General features: G+C 39.7%; 1 protein-coding gene across 1 annotated transcript; it reads right to left on the minus strand.

The window, feature by feature from the left end:
- Nucleotides 1-607: 607 nt before the first annotated feature.
- Nucleotides 608-20,020, minus strand: LOC144043075 (protein wntless homolog). Its single transcript, XM_077556315.1, has 11 exons — nt 19,688-20,020; nt 18,441-18,713; nt 12,355-12,452; nt 11,640-11,776; nt 7,213-7,381; nt 7,024-7,121; nt 6,830-6,893; nt 6,116-6,259; nt 5,937-6,020; nt 5,609-5,777; nt 608-2,221 (listed from the first exon to the last, which is right to left on the minus strand). Exons 1-11 carry the CDS (start codon nt 19,791-19,793, stop codon nt 1,833-1,835), a joined length of 1,731 nt encoding a protein of 576 aa, XP_077412441.1. The 5' UTR covers nt 19,794-20,020; the 3' UTR covers nt 608-1,832.
- Nucleotides 20,021-20,350: the final 330 nt, after the last annotated feature.

Below are 20,350 nucleotides of genomic sequence, written 5' to 3' on the forward strand. Positions count from 1 at the left end.
CAAACCTGCGAAAAAAATCTGCGAAACAGCATGACCGTGATAAGTGAACCGCGTTATAGCGAGGGAACGCTGTAAAGCAATTATTTGTCACATAAATAGGGAACGCATTATTTTCTAAAACACTGCCAGGGTTGGCACTGGATCATGAAACCTTTTAGTCAATGTGGCTAAACAGTATAACAATCTCCTAGCCACATTTGAGTGTAGCTAGCCACAACATTACGTGTTTATGTGGCGGCACTTCGTGCACACGGCAGAGACATTGAAGCCCAACTAACAAACACGCAACACTTCTGGGAAAATCGATTTTTGGGTGGGGTGTTCTAGGCATAGCTTGATGGCTAACTGCACATGGTAGTGGTAGGGATGGGCAAAGTTCTTATAAATAAGAGTGGCAACTGCGCCAAATTGTCACAGATGAAAGAAATGAGGGCACTTATATACTGTGCCTTGGTTGCATCCGCTCGGCACGTTTTAGCCCCAGGCAAAAATAAATAAATAAATAAAAATCGGCAATTCTGCACTAAACTGATCTCAGCCTTTGCACGTTTTTTCTTCCAAAATATTTATTGTATTTACAAAAAAAATAATACAAAAATAACCCCGAGATGCTTGTTACGGGTTATTTAATGGATAGGAGGAAAAAAAATTGAAAATTTTTTGGAGTATGATTTTCTTTCAATATTCTCAATACAGTACATCCAAATGTAATCATTACTTAAGTACACTTTTATATTCCTACATTCAAGTACAGTGTTTGAACTGTGCATAATGCTACCCACCTAAATTTTTTCTCCGTATTTGACCCATCCCCTGAGGGAACGGTGAGCAGCAGCAGGAGTCGCGCTCGGGAATCATTTGGTGATCTAACCCCCCAATTCTAACCCTTAATGCTGAGTGTCAAGCAGAGAGGCAAATGAGTCCCATATTTATAGTCTTTGGTATGACCCGGCCGGGGGACTGAACCCACGACCTCTCAGTCTCAGGGCGGACACTCTACCACCTTTCATCAGGATTTTTTTTTATTTGTTTCCGTTTTGCAGCAATTTTCATCATTATTTGCAAATCTGTTTAGAACTGTAAGCTTGTTTGCAACATGGCCCTGATTGATCTTTTATACTCTGCTGCCACCTGCTGGCCGCTTTTATAATAACTACCATTGCTTTAAGCGACCTCTTCATTTCAGAAGCTGTATCAAAGCCTTCTGTAAACTTTAGCATAAAAAAACATGTATAAAATTGTATAAATACGTTTTTGGGCGTGCAGGACAAAGTATTAAAAAAGCGTATTTATATGTTTTTGGGTTTTAATACATTAAGAACACTAAGGTCCACTATGCTATTGTACTACGATACTGATCCAAATGGTGGAACTTATTGAGTGGCATTTTTTTGTCTGTATACACCCATATTTTGCACATGTAAGTTTATTAAAACACACAGTAACGTTTTGTCATGATTACTGCATTATTACATTCATCTGCAGTAGCAACCGAAGACCACAATCAATTACATTCAGTAAATGAGTGCTGAGTTGGTATGGCCAAATGTGGGCACTTGACAGCACATGAAAATGACATGAAACGGGTTACGAAACACCGTCCACATGCCTGTGATGTTTTTCTACCTTTGTGCACATTACCCGGTCCCTCCGTGAACCTGACCGGGTTCCCGCTCGTGAAAGCAACTGATATCCTTTTTTTACACACTTAACCCCAAAAAAAAAAAAAAAAACTTAGCGTATTCCTCTTGTCAAAGGCAAGTGACGTTGCCAAACCACGAAGATTTTAAAGGCTTCGCATCCTAGAACAGTTAAATATTTCGTCTGCCTTGTCATCTTTGTTTTTTTTCCCAACATGTGAGCGGGCCCAGGGGGTAATTCAAAGTTGTTTTACGCAACTCGGGGGCAATATAGTTATGTTTTGGTGCAGAAACACACACAATATTTGCATTTTCATCCTTCCTCAGGTCGCGACAGAACGGCTTGCTTGCTAATGTTGCTAGCATCAGCAAGCTGTTACCAAAATGGCAACTGGTGCTAAATAGGTGCAAAGTTGGCAAAAACTTTGGAGCTTGGAGTTCAGTCCACGGGTCCGTCTCCCAAATCTTGGGGTCCCAGGCGTGGAACCAGCCTGTGAAAATCGGCGGTTCGGCTCCCCGTTTGATGGTGATGATGGGCAGCCCCTTGCGGCCGGACAGGTCTGAATCCAGGTAGGCCCTTGCTGGAGGAGATGAGCGGAAAAATGGGGATGGGATTTAATATCATTGCAAAAAACATCTTTCTAAAAAATCCCATTTTAGACAGTGTATCCAAGTTTAAATGCAAAGACCAAAACATATGCAGATTCATTTTCTAATCTCTCCCTTGGTAAATGGGTGGGTAGGAGCAAGAAGAGGAGAGCAAGCAGCCTTTACGTCACAAGCAATATCCCTCCACTTACAGGGCAAGGCTGAAAAACAACATTTGAAAGCCTGTGACCTTCAATCCCTGAGGGAGCACTCTAACAATAAGCAAACATTCATAAAGAATAGCCCTGCTTAGGACTAAGAAATAAAAAAAATATATTGGACAGCTCCACAACCTACAAAATCTGTATGAAAAGGAGTTGTTTTTCTTGCTTAAGTCAATTTCATTGTGTTTCAAATCAAAGTTCCTCATTTAAATGAACTGAAATGTCATGAATCCGTTCCAATCAGTCAAAAAAACAGTTATGTACGTATTTTTAATAACAATAACAATATTTGTGTTTGTTAAAGTGTATTGACAGCACTCCTTGGGCATTACAGTTCCTTTAATTGCACCATTTTTCCCACTTCAACTCAGCGGTGGTGTCTCTGAAGGTCCCTTGTAACTCTTTTTTTATTTTTTATTTTTTCATAAGACAAAGCAAAAACTGAATCAAGCGATAGCCTGTCATTTGAAAAACTTGTAACTCGGGTCATCTCTAGAAATGTGCGCTCATAGACATGGCTGCCCTGGAGCAGAAGCGTAAAAGGGCCATCTACATTGTTACCACTCAAAAGGCCATTAAGTGAGCATAGGCACCTTAATGTGTTCAGTGCCAATGGCAAGCTGGCGAAGGGGCACATCTCTTGAAAGTACCATTCAAGCTCAAAGGTTTTAAGAGTCATTAGGCACAGACATTGTTCATTTTTCAATGATGATTTGTGTAGATTTATGCTGCCAGATGTTGACATCAGCAAAATAATGTGGACAAATGGGTTGTAATTTCAGTTGTATACATTATGTAGGGAAATGATTAGGATGAAAGAAAAGCACATTTGGACCTTTGAGGTGTCCTACAGGCCAAAAACAACATTACTAGACACAGGTAAAACCTCTGACATACCAAAAAATCTCTCGCACACCAAAAAAACATCTCACACTTACAATAGCACATGAAAATCTGTTAAACATGACAAAATACCTCGATACACACACAAAAACTCTTTTCTCACACATACCACAACTTGCACGTGACGCAAAGGAAACCTCCCAAGCACAACACACAATGAAAACCTCTCTCACATGCAACCAAAAAACTCTCATGCACAACTAAAAACCTCTGTCATGCAACAGGCTTTTAACATTTCACTCTAGGGGAAGTAAATTAACACAGTGGTTTGAAACTCACATCTCATGAGTGGTTGACTGGTTGATGCATTTTCGAGAAAGCCTCCAAAAGCATCAAAGCCACCTACTTACCTCTGACAAAAATTCTGAGAGATGAATAGTTTTCATTACTTCCTAAACCCCTTTTCTCAACGTTGCCTTACTTTGAGTCTGGAAGGAAGCCACTCAAATTCTACTCTCCAGCCAAAAAAGTCTCAGGGAATTCCCCAGAAAATGCCTAATTTTGCTAACATTTGCCGTGTTTCAAATACCCCAAACTAAATAGTTGTTGAATTTGCTTATTGTCGAATAAATCAAATCCACCACTCATTTGTGATGGTTAAAACTTTCACAAATGGTGCTGCGACATGCCAACATTTTGCACCTACTAGCTTTAAGGTCACCCACCAAAGCTACCTACCTGTATATCTAGCTACATGATTATATCTATGATAATGACGGTAATGCCAATCGGTTCCCAGAATGTATTGCATGGAACAATCAACAATGCATTGAATTATTGAAGTTATGAGATGCCGGACGCTTATTATTGTCATGTTTGTGGTATTCAATGAACTGTCACATTTATAGTAGATTTATATTATACTTTTTTTATTTTTTTTATTTTTAAAGGCAACTTATGTGTGGCTTATCGCTTTTTTAGTATACGGCTTACACCACAAGGATTTACTTTTTACAGCACCAAAAGACACAATAACCAATTCTACCTTTGTCACAACGCGACGCAAGATTCTACACTCTAAAAACAGTTGGTCAAAAGTAACCCATTTAGGGATCAAAAATGGACCGATCTAATTTATGGGTCAATTTGACCCAACTTCATGGATTGATTTATATAAAATGACCCAATTTTTTTACCCAAGTAAAGGATCTGACCAGTATTTATGAGTTGTTTTACGCTGAAAGACCCATTTCTTGACTCAAAGTTGGGTCAAATAGCCTCAAGTAGAAGATCGGTCCATTTTTGACCCATAGTTGGGTTATTTTTGACCCAACTGTTTTTAGAGTGTACAGTACTTTGTAGTTAAGGTAAGCCATTTTAAACTAATCAGAAAAAACTTTTTTCTGTAGCTATAAGTGGAAGTTTGGACACTCAAATGTGCCTTTCAGTTGACCCAAAAATGTACTTTTGGAGTGCGCTAGGGCAGTGTTTCTCAACCCTTGTCCTCGGGTCACACTATCCAGCCTGTTTTCCATGTCACCCTATTCCACACGCAGCTGATTCCAATGGCAGTTCATTAGCAAGCTCTGGAGAAGCCTGATAACGATCTTCAGCTGCGTTGGAATAGGGAGACATGGAAAACAGGCTAGATAGTGCGCCCCGAGGACCAGGGTTTAGAAACACTATGCTAGGCAATGGGGATGTTAGGTGCCCGACTCTTGTCTAACATGTAGTTTTGCCACTGATGTTTATTGATGATGTTTCAGTCTGCCATCTATATTCAAAATCGATTAATGGACTGGTCCTTCTAAATTGTGGTAAAATGTAGGAAAATAATAAACCCATAGATGATTGCAGTGGACATGACATATTTGCATGTCTAAACCAATAAAAACTCATAATTTGGAGGATGTCAACACTTCTGGTTCATGATTGGATCCTAGCTAACCAATCACAATCACAAGTTGATTTGCATGATGTTCATGTTAAAAATGTTACATATAAGCTTGGTAAGTTTACAACACGTCACAGCCATACTATCCCGGCGTCCACTATAACAAATAAGAACATGAGATGACCCCACATTTTTTCCCCATGTTTTCTTATGGGGGAAAAAAAATCAAAATCAGTTACAAAAAAAAAAATGCACAGCAGAAAAAATGCGGGTCTGCCGGGGGTAAAAGGCATTGCATCGGCCCCAAAAGAAGCCAGCCTACCGGGCATCTGCCCTGTATGCCAGATGGCCAGACCAGCCTTGCACAGGACCAGCCAAAAGTGTGACTTTTAAAAACATTATTCAAGAAATGTAGTTACCAGTGATGCACTGTCCACTTGACTGGTCGTCTCCATATCGCTTGTGAGAGGGTGCGTACAAGAACATGATAGCGAACACGTACAGATTCCACATTCCGTAGATGCCTGTGAAGAAGGCACTGTTCACCTGCACTGTATGATCCCCCCAGTGCCAGTGACCCTCATTCACCTGGACAAAGTTAGGAAAGTGCAATATGGTTTGCAAAAGTACAGTGCATTGCAAGATGCTGATTAGACAGCAGCATTATTGCACAAATGTGCCTTAAAAGCCACTTTAAAATCTGCAGTTTTATTTTTGTGACTAGTCTTATGTTATTACAAGACCCACCTGACTGATGATGAAGAAGATGACAGTCATGGCAGCACAAGCCAAAGTGACCAACATGAGAAATTTGAATCTAAAAATCAAACCCTGTAAGAGATATCGCGGTGTTAGAATCAGGGTTGAATGTATGGTCATTACTGTGTTTTCCAAATGGAGAGACAATTGATTCAAACCGTACACACCTCATAGTGCAGGCGTCTGGCCTTGGACATGGCAGGCAGCGAAGTCCTTTTGCCACTGATGTTGCGGAAGACTTGGAAAACCATGAAGCAGAGGAAGAGGAAGTAGAGGCAAGCGCAGATCCCTGCCACTATTATGAAAGCCATCTGAGTGAGCAGCAGTCAAGGACAAAACATCTCAAATTCAAATGGATGTTATCCTTAATATTGTTAGTTATTAATTATAATTCCTCACATTTTGATCATATAAGTACAGTCGCATTTAAACTTGATTTAATTACATAATTATTTTTGCATAAAATGTTGATACAGGATAATTAATCATTAAATGAAAGATATGATGGCCCTGTAATCTCTGTGCTTCAGTGTGTCTTGTGTGAGATTGAGAAGAATGCAGCAGGCTTTTGCATTGAAAGACCAGTTTTTAAGATGTCAATTCTCAGCCTGGCAAGCTTTGAGATATACTGTACAAGAAAAAAAACACATCCATCCCAAGCTTGTGACAACATATGGCATTACTGAATTATTCCTCCTCTTATTAGTCAAGGGAACCTTAAAAAAAAATTTGCGCACCTTTGAAAAGCAAAGTTGGCCCTTATGTACAAATTTTGTACAAATACAGATGAGAGTCTATTTCAAGGCATAAAAGTCGTTTTGGACTCACTATTAGCCAAAATGGAACATAAGGTACTAATTGTCTGTTTGTGCAAAGGATACAGCCAGCTCAGTTCCAACATCTGATGCCCAGATGCTGTAGAACGGGTTTGTCAACTGGACACCTCTGGTGACACAAAACAAAACCGTGCATTTATTTATGAGCATAAACCGGTAGATCGCTTCGCATGCAAGTAGTGTTTATTCTTTATAAATAATATTGTTGCCATTTTAACAGAGACAAAAACACTTCTCACCTCTCGCACATGTCAAAGATGAAGAGACAGAAAGATCCAAACACGATGGGCCCGACTTGCTTCCAATACACTGAGAAACGATTCCTCTCCGTCTGGTCCTGAAAGAAGGGAACAAAATACAGATGTTCAAGACCACAATTCAGAAGAAAACAGTTGACGACAAAGACCAAGTTTAAAAAAACACGTTACCATGAGGTGCTCCCCGCAGAAGATGATCCAGAAGGAAAGCAACATGGAGTAGAAAATGCCTTGTCGGATGTCTCCAAAAAGCAACATCCAGGTCCAGTTGAAGCCAATAGAGAACCACTCCACTGGGATGTTAATGAACGTCATGGAGATTCCCAGAGCAAAGATCACTCTGTAACGGCAAAATGTTTTGTTTTGTTTTACAAATAAAAAAACATTGCTCAAAATTAAGTGAAAGCAACGTGTTGGCATAACAGACGCCCCGGCATGTGGCCTTGTGGGTCTCAAGGCTGACGTTTATGTGTCTATGTAACCTTGTGAATAGAAAAGTCATAACAAACCTTCTTAAAGCAATATGTTGGCACAACAACCAGACACCCGAGTATGTGGTCTTGTGAGTCTCAAGACTGGGACACAGGAAAGTTACGTGTCAATGTAACCCAAGGGTTAAAGTTCTCCATCGCCCCGACAGATTTCTGTCATTCAGAAAAATGAAAGCCCACTGAGCCACATGCAAGGGTTGCGCGCACATAGCAAGTGTTGCTTTTTCGGCAGGCTTCCTTCAGTGTTGTAAAACATTGCAAAGCCACTTGATTTATTCTCTCAAACCGTTTTTCTTGCCATAGAGAAAATTTGAACATGTTCAAAATTTGATTAGGAAAAAACAGGCTTACGCTGACTGCGCTATTTGACAGACAAAAATGTAATTTGCGCAAAGTTGCATACCTGGTTGTTGTCAAACATCAACACAATAAAGCTGTCCAGACAGATTTAATATATGCACACTTTTATTTTGTAGGTGCCGCGGGAAGTGTTAAGTTAATCTTAATGACGCGCGGAAGTGGGACGCAGCTGCAATTTGTTTACTTTTCAACTAACTTAAATCTCATCTGAAAGGTGCCGCGACACTTCGACAGGCATGAAAATCACGCACCTTTCGGTGAAACAGGCCGTTTAGAAACCAAAATATGTGACCAATGTGAATCGTGAAGACCCGTGTGTGTGTGTGCGTGTGTGTGTGTGTGTGTGTGTGTGTGTGTGCGTGTGTGTGTGTGTGTGTGTGTGTGTGTGTGTGTATGTGTCAGTGTGGAGTGCTACATGATACGTATGTCGAAGCTAATAACTGCCTGATAGCGGCTGCACTGTCGAACGTAAGTCACCACCTTTACTATCTATCTCAACACCACGTTATAAAAACGGCTAAACTTGCCACTGGGATAGACGTGCCCGCATACTATTGTGTATTACATTACTACTAACTACATTTTTTAACAGGCAACTAGAAACTCAGAATGCATTTTAAAAGTAACCCTCCCAACCCATAGCATAATATGACCATTTATAGATAGATACTTTATTATTCAATTGATACTGTCTTTTAATTTTGCTTGAGTTTTTTTTTAAATCAAAATTCATCAAATTGATGCATTTAAATATTAAATACTGCATATTTTCTTCTAAGGGAACATGCCCCTGTACCCTTTAGAGCAGTTGTATACTTATCACCTTTTTTCATCCCTGACCTGATCATGCCTGGAATGCACAATTTGACTCCCGGTACTTAAAAAAACAAAAAACATTCATATCACCCACTGATTACTTAAATGCCTCCATTGCACTGATTTCTACCTTTATATTTTGTGTTTGAAAATCTCCCCGTGTGGACAAGTTATATATACTTGTCATGTACAATATTATTTAAAAAGCCTCACTGCGCTGCAAAATTTGACCGCAGTCATTTTAAGACTAAAAAGTTTTCAGTCAAATGATTTTTTTTTTTTTTTTTGCTTTAACCCATGATGTAACCTTATGAATAACAATGACTTTTTTAAAGCTATATGTTAGCATAATAGTCAAACACCTGCGTAGCAATATGTGGCCCTGTGGGTCTCAAGTCGAGAACGAAGGAAAGTTACGCATCAATGAATAATATCAAAACAATCCTTCAAGAATATTATTCAAAATAAGGAAAGTGTGGATTATAATGTTAGGGTGTAATATTTAATGTATCAATATTTGTGGAGTCAACACTGCCGTTGTACACCAACTGGATGTAATGCAATATAACCGTTTCAATCAAAACTGACCATTACTAATATTGTAAAGCCATATTTCTGATACAGATCTATCGGATCTAAGTAGTCTGTGTATATTTATATGGGTTAAAAAAAAACAAGAAACAGCAAAATTCCCGGATTGGATTTGGTTTTGTCATTTAAAAAAAGTTGCAATTGACACGATTCCGGTCCTGTTGATAGTGGTACAGTGCAAACTCAATTGTTGCATACTGCCAAACAATGGGAAAAATAAGAAGGACTCTGAAAACAATCCAGTGCTTCAACTTTCCGGTTTCCAAGTGGTGAGGTACACTGATCGAAATAACTTAAGTCTGTGATCTCACTTAAAGCTTCAAAGAGTGGCCTCAGCAGGTTCCTGCATGCCACCAGCAGATCATAAATGAGGAAGCTAGCAAAACAGAATAATAATTCCAGCGTTTGAATTTCATTGTAGCTGGACCTTCAGTAAGAATGAATCCATGAAGCCAGGTTAACGTCCTATCAGAAATCTTTATGTAATAGTAAACAGAATCAGAGTGGGACAATTTGTAACACACAGGAAACTCCCACACAAGACTCAAAATACTCTAGTGGAAACATATTTTAACAAAGTCATAAAAGTTTCTAAATCATTCACCTCCAGACTCAACTCTTCTGCAAAACTTTCCAAAGTGAAACCTTACTCGGCTGGTATGCGAAGAATGTGCCCTGTCCAAAACCAACAGAGTGAAGGGCACTGTGTGTGTGTGTGTGTGTGTGTGTGTGTGTGTGTGTGTGTGTGTGTGTGTGCGTGTGTGTGTGTGTGTGTGTGTGCGTGTGTGTGTGTGTGTGCGTGTACTTGAGAACCAAAATACGTCTTCAACCAACAGATTGAGGAAGATTTTTGTGAAGTGAGGACATTTTGGCTGGTCCTCACAACTCAAGACCTCTTTTTGAGGGTCAAGACTTAGTTTTAGAGTTTAGGTTTGAATTGGGTTATCGTTGAGGTTAGGGGAAGGAATGGGGGTAGGCAATCATTTTTGATGGTTGGGGTCAGGGGAAGGGGCTAGGAAATGTATTATGTCTATGGATATCCTCACAATTATATAGGTACGTGTGTGTGTGTGTGTGTGTGTGTGTGTGTGTGTGTGTGTGTGTGTGTGTGTGTGTGTGCGTGATCTTGTTTTTGTTACATAGTAGGGCCAACATTTCAAAATTTCACAGAGTTGGGGCCCACCCATCCACGTGGGGCCATTTTGCTGGGCTTCACAAGTTTAGATCTCTTTTGGAGGGTCAAGACTTGGTTTTAGAGTTTAGGTTTGAATTGGGTTATCGTTGAGGTTAGGGGAAGGAATGGGGGTAGGCAATTATTTTTGATGGTTGGGGTCAGGGAAAGGGGCTAGGAAATGTATTATGTCTATGGATGTCCTCACAATTATATAGGTACAAGTGTGTGTGTGTGTGTGTGTGTGTGCGTGCGTGTGCGCGCGTGCGTGATTATGGAGGGCTGAATGTTTTGGATACATGAAGTGAAGTAGGGAAAATTCCCATGTTAGGAAATGGCGTATAAAAAATGATCACTTCAAGTATCTAAAAGTCACACTTCCTAAGACCCTGCTCATCTGCGAAACAGAGCCGTGTGTCACAAAGAGCAAAAAAGAGACACTGAGTGGCTGTGTGTTTCAGTCGATTGCTAGTGCTTGCTAGATTTTGTAACGTGTTTCACGCTTCGCCAGGCTTTTCCTGTGGCCCAGCAGGCAGCCTCTTCGTAATGTCTTCCCAGCACGGCAGGGGTTATACAAACACTTGGTCCCAAATGATCAAATCCAACTACCTGTGTGCGGATCTCAAAATGCATTACTAGATTATTATTATTTTGGCATTACGTTTGTTTGGAGGAATCATAGTATTCAATTCATCAATACAGTTGTTAAATAACAGAAAGTCAAGTAAATAATAGAAAGTAAAGTTTCTTTGGTTTATCAGGTCAAACGAACAAATCAAACATTGCACACCAAGGTAAAAAGGTGACAGTAATGTATCTTTCTATGAATGCGTCAGCCATTATCTTGTGTCATCTATGAGCGACCCTGTTTGCTCAAAACCTTACTGATGCAGTTAAGCAATAAGAATGCTTCTCAGACGCACTTATCTTACTGACCTTAAGTGCACAGAGTTTGCATGACCCACTTGCAAATTTCATTCATAGTTAATATGCACCCTAATGCAGTGCCTCAGCAGCTTATGATAAAACTATTCATTTGTACGCTCTGGCTGCAGTACTTTGCCCCACCATGCCTTCTTCATCTTGTCATGATCATTTAGGTTGCAAACACAAATTCTTTCAAACAATGACATCACAATATTAGACTCTTTCGTAGTGTGTGGCCTTACTTCTCCAGAAGCACAGGAGGTCTAGTCATGAGCGTGATGCGCCTCCAGTACCAGATCATGATGATGAGGATGCTGGGTGTCAGGAATGTCTTCATGGCAAACCAAACCTTAGTGAAACCACCATTTTGGTGGATGCCCTTGGAACAGAATACAAGATGTCGTTCAATTAAGATACGATATACTTTTATTTTCCCCGTGGGGAACTTTTTCCTGGACTCCGTCCAGCTGCAGTTTACAGTAAGAGAAAACAACAGAATAGAAAGAGATGAAATTAAAATTAAATAAATAAGAAGTGCAGCAATAAGTAGAAGACTTCCCAGAAGTCTTCACAGGAGTATACATGTGTAGAGAAGTACATTGCACACACCCATATACAGACGCTCCCCAACTTACGAACGAGTTCCGTTCCGAGCGGTCATTCGTAAGGTGAATTTGTTCGTAAGTTGCTTCAGCGCTATATTTTGCTTCAGCGCTATATTTTGTATTCTAATTTATGTTTAAAGCCTATATAAGTATATTGAAGGTTTATATAAGTATGTTTAAGGCTTGTATACAAATAAACTGCATTGGTTTGTACTGAAAAAACTTTTAATAAAATGGAGAGAATACAGTACAGTACTGTACGTACAGTACAATGTTAGAGAGAGAGCGAGAGACACTTAATAGAAGAACACTTATGAAGAAGTTGAGGGTCGAGGAGACCCGTTTCGTCGACATTGAAGATCTGCTTAGCCGAATAGCCACCCTCGTCAATGATCTCCTTCAACACTTGGGGGAATCGCTCGGCAGCCTCTTTGTCCGCAGATGCTGCCTCTCCGGACACGGACACATGGTGGAGATTAGCCCTCTTTTTGAAACAACAAAACCACCCGTGGCTGGCAGAAAACGTTTCTTCGGCAGCGCTTTCCCCAGCCTTAGCCTTGACATCCTCAAAGATAGATTTGGCTTTCTCCTGAATGAGCATAAGGCTCAGAAGAATACGCCGCTGCTGCTGATCCTCGAGCCAAATGGTGAGAAGTTTCTCCATCTCTTCCATGAGTACGTAATGAGAAAAAAAATAGAGGAAGATGAAGGTCGATGCTGGGTGAGCTCTCACAGTGTGGGTAAACTCTCACAGCGCCAAGCGTCGGTATTAGCGGCGGAAAGAAGCACTACACTCGGAAAAAGGCGCACAATACAAAATCTAACTCTTTCCGGACATTTTCCGACACACGCACAGAAATGTTCGTACAGTATGTACCGTTGTTCGTAACTCGAATGTTCGTAAGTAGGGGAGCGTCTGTACACACTTCTATATATATATATATATATATATATATATATATATATATATATATATATATATATATATATATATATATACACACATGGGTATGTACACAACATTGCACCATATATATATATATATATATATATATCTTATTGCACTGAGTTAATGTCGGTTGTTAAGCAGTTTGATGGATGTCGGCAGGAATGAGTTCTTGTAGCGGTTCAGCCTGGTTCTGGGGGCCCTGAATCTCCTGCCGGAAGGCAGTAGCTGTTATGGCAATTATATACTTATGCTAACTTATGTTCACACGCTTTGTGATGGCATAACAAACAGGCACCTGAGTGTGACGAAGACAGTTCCACATCTATGTAACCTTGTGAATATAATTATAAGAATGATGAATATAGACCAAACAATCGTTCTTAAAACTATATGTTGACATAACAACCAGACACCTGTGCAAGTGGACTTGTGGGTCTCAAGACTGGGATACAGAATAGTTACATGTTTAACCTTGTAATACAATTAATATAGTAACAACAATCCTTCTTAAAGCTACATTTTGGCATAATAGCCAGACACCCAAGTAAGTGGCCCCGTTTGTGGGAAGCAGGACAGTTAAGTGTCTCTCTAACCTTTGTGAAATAATGAGTATAGTTATAACTAGAAAAATTCCCGCGGAAATTTTGAATGGGACTGCTGACTCTTGTAAATGAGCTGAACAGTTTAAAATTTAAACCACTGGAATCGCTCAAGAAATGTGGAAGTTAACCATAATCAACATCAACTAAAAGTATCTCACTGTCCCTGAAAATGTATTTAAAAAAATGTAAATGAGCTGAACAGTTTAAAATTTAAACGACTGGAATCGGTCAAGAAATGTGGAAGTTAACCATAATCAACAGAAACTAAAAATATCTCACTGTCACTTGAAAAGCGCACGCACATTTTTGACTTGGAGCCGTCACGCGCCCCACATTCCATTGAGATTGTATGAGAGACACACCCCTTGAACAAAAGCCTCTCACGACTTAACGGTTCGAGATACAGATTCAAGAAATGGCTCGTTAGAACGACAAGGGTTTGGGGAACACGAGCATGTTCTCATTTTTTTAATCGGATGAAAAATTACCAAATGAGAGCAGGTTGAAAACTTATGATTTATCAGAAATGCAGGGTTAAAGGCGCCTGAATTTAACATGGAAGAGATAGGCGAGTTGGTCTGACTTGTCCGAGCTTAAAGTGAAAATAAAGGTACTAAATGACACCTTAGCCAAATAAAAGTTAGTTTGTCTGAAAGGAGACACTCGTGACTACAAAATGTGAGAATTTGTTGTCTAGTGAGCAAAGATTGTGGCCATGGTGACGAGTTGAAGTGAAACTTTTGCAAATAGAAGTAGACTTCTTTTTTCCCGCCACTCTAAAGTTAATTGGTCAACAGAGTGCGGTAGAAGCCTAATTCACTCACTGTCTTTGAACCCGCACAGGGGGGAGAACTTTCATTCCTTAAAAAAGATTTCGACAATGAGCTAAAGATGGGAAAAATTCCTACAAAATGAGCTAAAATTCGTATCGGTCGGATAACGTATGCGTGCGCAGCGTGTCTTGGAAAAAGGTGCTTGATCTGTAATTTGTTCCCCCTTTCTCCATTCATTTCCTATGGGAGTTTTTTGGGAGTTTTTGGGGAATTGCATTGCCATGGTAACTCGGAATTCCTAGAAAAGTAATGCCGCACCGAGTCAGATCGAGCCGCATCGTTTGATACCTCATTTGTCCCGGTGCGATCTACGGTACGGGCCGCATTTTTGCGGAAAAATCTCGGGATTTTCTAGGGTGGAGAGTAATATGTGCTGCTTTCAGCAGTCCCATAATAAACCCATTTTCCTAGAATAGTAATATGTGCTGCTTGCTTCGAAGCGAAAGCAATCCTTCTTGAAAGCAATGTATTATCTTGACAATCAGGCACCTGAGTATGTGGTCTTGATTGTCTCAAAACTGGGACAGAAGACAGTTATGCACCGTAGCATGTGAATTCAATGAAAGAATAGAATAATGACTGTAGTAAAGACTATACAAACATGGTGATCCAGATATGGTCGTTGACCAAAGCATGGGCTGCTGAAAACAACCTTCTAATCTTTGCCAAAGCAAGGTTTCCAAGATTAGAATTGAGAAGCATTTGGCAATACAAAAAAACAACATAGGGCCCACTGCACATTGCGGAACACAGCCAAACCAGACTGGAATGGACCACTGCAAAAAAAAGGGTGGGGTGGGAGGAGATGACAGTTGCAGGCTCACACCTGCACCTTGAACTATAAACCCATATCAGGATTTGAGGCTGCGCAGGCAGTTAGTTGAATTGTATTACTCTCACTAAACCATAAAATCATAGCATGTTTGTCAAAGAAGAAACAGGTTGACAAAGGACAAAATGGGCGAGAATAAAGTAGATTCATTATGTGACATTTTGATAGGCTGCCCCCATTCACACATCGCTCGTTCAAACACCCCTCCCATGAATTTTGGCCACAGAACCTGCGTGCTTCGCAATTTCATCCAAACTTATATATGACATTATAAATATTGTTAAGTATTGTTGTGAAACACAATAAACTATATTTGCTTGGCCGGCAGTTGGCTCTCGCTAGCATAACACTTGGAGATTTTGTTTTTGTGTCATTTCACCTTATTTCAATGAAAAAAATACATTTTATATATATATAAAAAAAAAAGAGGAACAAACTTTGTAACTGAACGAAATGAACTCGTAAGTCAAGGTATTTATCCCAGTAGTAAATATTTCTAACTGTGTTCAAAACGGCAAGATCATATTTGTCTGACAATTATAAGTGATTTTTACTCCCGGCACCAAGCGGACCTTGCTCCATAAGCTCTTCATATTGTGGCACGTCCTGTGGCTCAGAATCGTCAAAGAGTCTTCAGTCTATTACAGAAACATCTGTAATGTAAACATCTCAGATTCATTTGTCTGGCAGCCAGACGGTAAACAATCCCCGGTTTGCTTATACACTTCCACCAAGGCAGAGAATGTCGGCACATGAATTGTGCTGAAGAGCTGCCCATTACGGTGACATGACTATTTAGACAAAGAAGGCCAAAGGGGATGGCTCATAAATAATTACAATGCAAGCATTTAAACTTTTTGTCCAGGGAGCTGTTGCTCTACTACTATTTTTTTCCCCAGCTCACTGCAATGATGCACAGCAATGGCTGCTTGGTGTGTTGAATGGATGTTCTCATACTGGAACTATAATATATTCCTTTTATGAAAGAAACAAATTACAGTGGTGCTACTAGTGCATATCTCAAATTAGCTTTCCCTTTTGAAATGAATGCAAATGCCATAAATTCGTTCCAGCGCCTGAAACCTATTTTTTTCCCCCCAGCTTTAATTTCATGCTTAAATTCAAAATGCTGCACTTTCTGGTGTGCGTACTTTAGCCGCCGAAAGAATGACACCTAAGCTGCAGTAATATTATAAAAAAAAAATTAGAGGATAAGTCGTTTTTGTCAGTGTGTAGCGTTGGATGTGACTCTCTCAAGTTTGTCATTCATAAACTATTGGGACACTGGCACATTCTTGTGGGTATGCCCAATCTGACGTCAGACAAATGTGACCGACACCGAGCGCCTGTGGCGTCGGCGAGAAAAATGACGGAAATACACACTGCAAAAAAATAGACACCGACGTGACAACATTAAGTACCATCTGCACATGCATAACAAATATACGTCCAAATGTGGAGTAATGTGCAAAACGAACAAAATTGTAAAGGCTTTCCATCACTTACTGCTTCTGCACATTCATCACTTTCTGTTCTTGCACCCGTGCTTTGATTTGCTAGCCAACAGAGCGACCAAGTCATGAACTGAACTGAAATGCTTGATCGAAACACAGCTTAAATCACAGGTAACCACGCATGGCTGGATCTCATTTAATTTACACAAACATGTTTCACAAACCTAATGAAATTTTATGCTCAAGAGCAGCATATGAATTTATGGGTTTATACAAATCAGTGCATACTGCATAAATAAAATGAATAAAAATGTGAGTTATTAAAGCCTCAGTAACCAAGAGTTACAAAGCTACGAGGGAGTGACAAGTCTTGAACTCCATCACCTTGAACACGAGCAGTGATGTTTAGTTTACAATAAACAGTGAGGTTGGAGGGAAATTATGGCAACTGTAAACAATATAATCATATAGACAAATATGCTCAAATGCAAATAACTGCAATAATATTGACCAATAAAAGTGACAAATTGGAAATCCACAACATTTTAGTGTGACTCGTGCTGTAAGCATTCAACTAGAATCAGTCTCAGTTTCACTGCTCAGCAGCAACAGATGCAGTACATTAACCACTTATCTCTCTTTGATACCTGTCAATTGTGTGTCAAACCCAGCTAACTCACCCTTCCATGCACAACACACCCGGCCCGGGCCTAGAGAGTAATATACAAGACATCAATCACTGTTTGCTGCCTTTCAGTGTAAAAGGAATGCAATCAGCAGGAAATGGATTGTAGAAGGTTGCTAAGCACTCACCAGGATAGACTCAGCAAAGTGAGGATATGTGAAGATAGTTAATTCTAATAGTTGTATAACTTCACTCTTCAAATCATTATGTTAAGTGACAAGGAATGTATATATACGGATGGAGGCTAACATTGATGCTAGAACAGAGAAGTAGAAAGAAATAGCACAAGACTGAACATTTAGAATGTTGTGGTCCCTTACCAAAAAGTAGTATACTTTAAGTACTTAATATAGAGTATACTTAAGTATACCTAAGTTTATTTTTCGAGTGTACTTATTCATGTACTAAAAGTAAACTTGAAGTAAACTCCTTGGGACTAAATTGAAACATTTTACACTTAAAAGTATACTAAAGTATATTATAAAGTATATTAATAAGTATATCTATGCATACTTTCAAGTATACTTTATGGTATATTTAAGTACACTATTATAATATACTTTGTGGTACAGTTATGTCCACAGTTTAGTTTACAGCAAAAAGCCCAATGATGAACTAATAATAATAATAATGCATCAGATTTATATAGTGCTTTTCTAGACACTCAAAGACGCTTTACAATAGAATGGATACATTAATTATGCGCTCACACATTCACACTGCGGAGGCGGTAAGCTACTTATGTAGCCACAGCTGCCCTGGGGCAGGCTGACGGAAGCGTGTCTGCCAGTGTGCGCCTACGGCCCCTCCGACCACCACTAAACATTTGCACCTTCCATACACCAGTGCGATTAGCACTGGATGCAATCTGTGTGAAGTGTCTTGCCCAAGGACACGACACATGACTTGACTGAGCCACTAGTATATGTACACTTAACATTTACTTGGTGGAGTATACTTCCAAAAAGTACAAGAAAAGTAAACTGGAAGTATACTCTCCTCATTTTGAGTATACTTCAAGTATACTTAAATATACGCCTTTTTGGTAAGGGGTCTTCAATTGAAAATGACATCATTTCTCACCTATCTGGTTGTACATCTTAAATGCGATGTCAAACTGCAAGATGACCAGCATGAACTGGAACCAGGGGCTCATCTCCTTGTTAGGTGGAGGAATGTGGACAGCAAACACAATGTTGTTGGCCTCAATCATTTTGGGCGGGGCCTCTTCAAAGGACTGGATCTTGTAGCACTGATTGGGACCCCAAGGCATGAACCACTTGCTTTCCTGGCGGTGCTTGGCAGTGTCCACGCATTTAGTGGCCACGTAGTTTACCGCCGTGGTGGGGCTGGGAGCTGATGAGACAGCAAGGGGAGAGAAGTGATTTCAAGGAGAAGTGATTGAAAAACAAGAGCTGCACATTAGATTTACAAGGTAATATCATATGGTACCCAGCAAACATGTACAGTTCAGGATGAAATTTTTGGGAGCAGATTTCTACTCCTGAACTGTAATTTCAATATTTTCAGAGTTCAATGGTGCCCAAACTAAGTGTTATTTTACAGTTGAGTTGCAGATTAGAGATGCAATTAAGATCCACCTTCGCAATGGCACTTCTTAGTTTGAGATGAATTGGCGCCATTTTCCTTTTCCTCGCTTGTCACAGGAAACACTGACATTCGAACAAAAGGAATTTGGGCACTGGAAGAAATTTTTACTTACAGAAGAGACTTCCCCAAAAACTGGACTATTAAAATTTTTATCAGTGATAGCCGATGTTACATTTAATGTATTTAAAACATCAATCTTGTATAGCTCAGTGGTTAGGGTGTCTGTCTTTGGTTCCATGGTTTAAACCACTGACATGGCAATCAACTTTTTAAGAGTCAACTTTTTCGCTTTATTGATTATTTGTTATAATGTATTGATATGTTTGGCTTTTTGGAACATGACATATTTGTTTGATCTGCTCAAAAACAAATGAAAACAACTTTTAACTGGAACATCTTTAAAAAGTAACCTAGTAACTTTCCAGATTACTTGATTTTAAGTTACTTTACTGATTACCTGATTTCAAAGTAAGTTAGATTACAAGTTACTTTATAATGCATTACCCTATTAGTCACCTATGGTGATATTTATTTTTATTTTGTCTTTATTTAGATTTATAAAAGTATAGCTCCACCAGTAGTCAAAAGTTGACAGCCATGCAACGACCCAACTTTTCGCTTTGTTGTTTATACGTTAGCATCCGACAGTAAAAAAAAAAGAAAAGCTGATGATAAAAGTGAGCGATAAGAAGGTAGGAGGAGGGGGCGGAAAAACTTACCAATTAACCCACCGGCCATGAACGCGAACGCCTGGAACAAAAGCAGTATAACTCCCATTAACACCAACATTTTGGTGCTCATTTTCTCGATAATTGCCCCCGCCATTGTGATGGAGGGAAAAACAGGACACTGTGGCTCCTCAAAAGAGACGAAGTGTGAGAAAGGAAGGCAGTAAAGTGGTGGCTCCCTTCCGCCGCTCGGCTCCTGCCTTTCAACTTCCCGCTAGTGGTGGGCGGATCGATCAAAATATCGATATTATGGATACCAAGTCTGGCTAATAGTTCTGTATTCAGTTTGGCTCTTTTATGCACTGCTGCGGTTGATTGTCGCCACTCGCCACACACTCCACTTCTGTCTGTCGGAGCAGAGCAGTCACAGACAGGCAGACTTGCTCCCGCTCTCCCCCTCCCCTCCTGTGTTTTGATCGTGTGCGGTCACATTGTTTAGCATCACATCTTTGTAGTTGATTGCCGGAACACTTACAGTATTGTACTTGAAAAATAATTTGTTTTGTATGTTGTTTTGTTTTATATTTATTGCTGCATGATAATCTTCAACATTTTGTTTATTTAGGTTAAATAAAATCCACAAAAGAATCGCAATGCAGGCAGATTTTTTTTATTAATTATTTTTTTTTGTATTTGTTGTTTCTGAACAGTATA

This window comes from Vanacampus margaritifer, chromosome 2 (assembly GCF_051991255.1).
Source record: "Vanacampus margaritifer isolate UIUO_Vmar chromosome 2, RoL_Vmar_1.0, whole genome shotgun sequence".
Classification (NCBI taxonomy): Eukaryota; Metazoa; Chordata; class Actinopteri; order Syngnathiformes; family Syngnathidae; genus Vanacampus; species Vanacampus margaritifer.

Bases quoted from the DNA above. Each gene is read 5' to 3' on its own strand.
- LOC144043075 (XM_077556315.1), bottom strand. From the start codon at position 19,793: ATGGCGGGGGCAATTATCGAGAAAATGAGCACCAAAATGTTGGTGTTA. The intron at 12,453-18,440 runs GTGAGAAATGAT...CCGTGTCCGGAG, and splicing joins TAAGATGTACAACCAGATAG to AGGCAGCATCTGCGGACAAA. The intron at 7,122-7,212 runs GTAACGTGTTTT...CCCTTCTTTCAG, and splicing joins TCTGCGGGGAGCACCTCATG to GACCAGACGGAGAGGAATCG.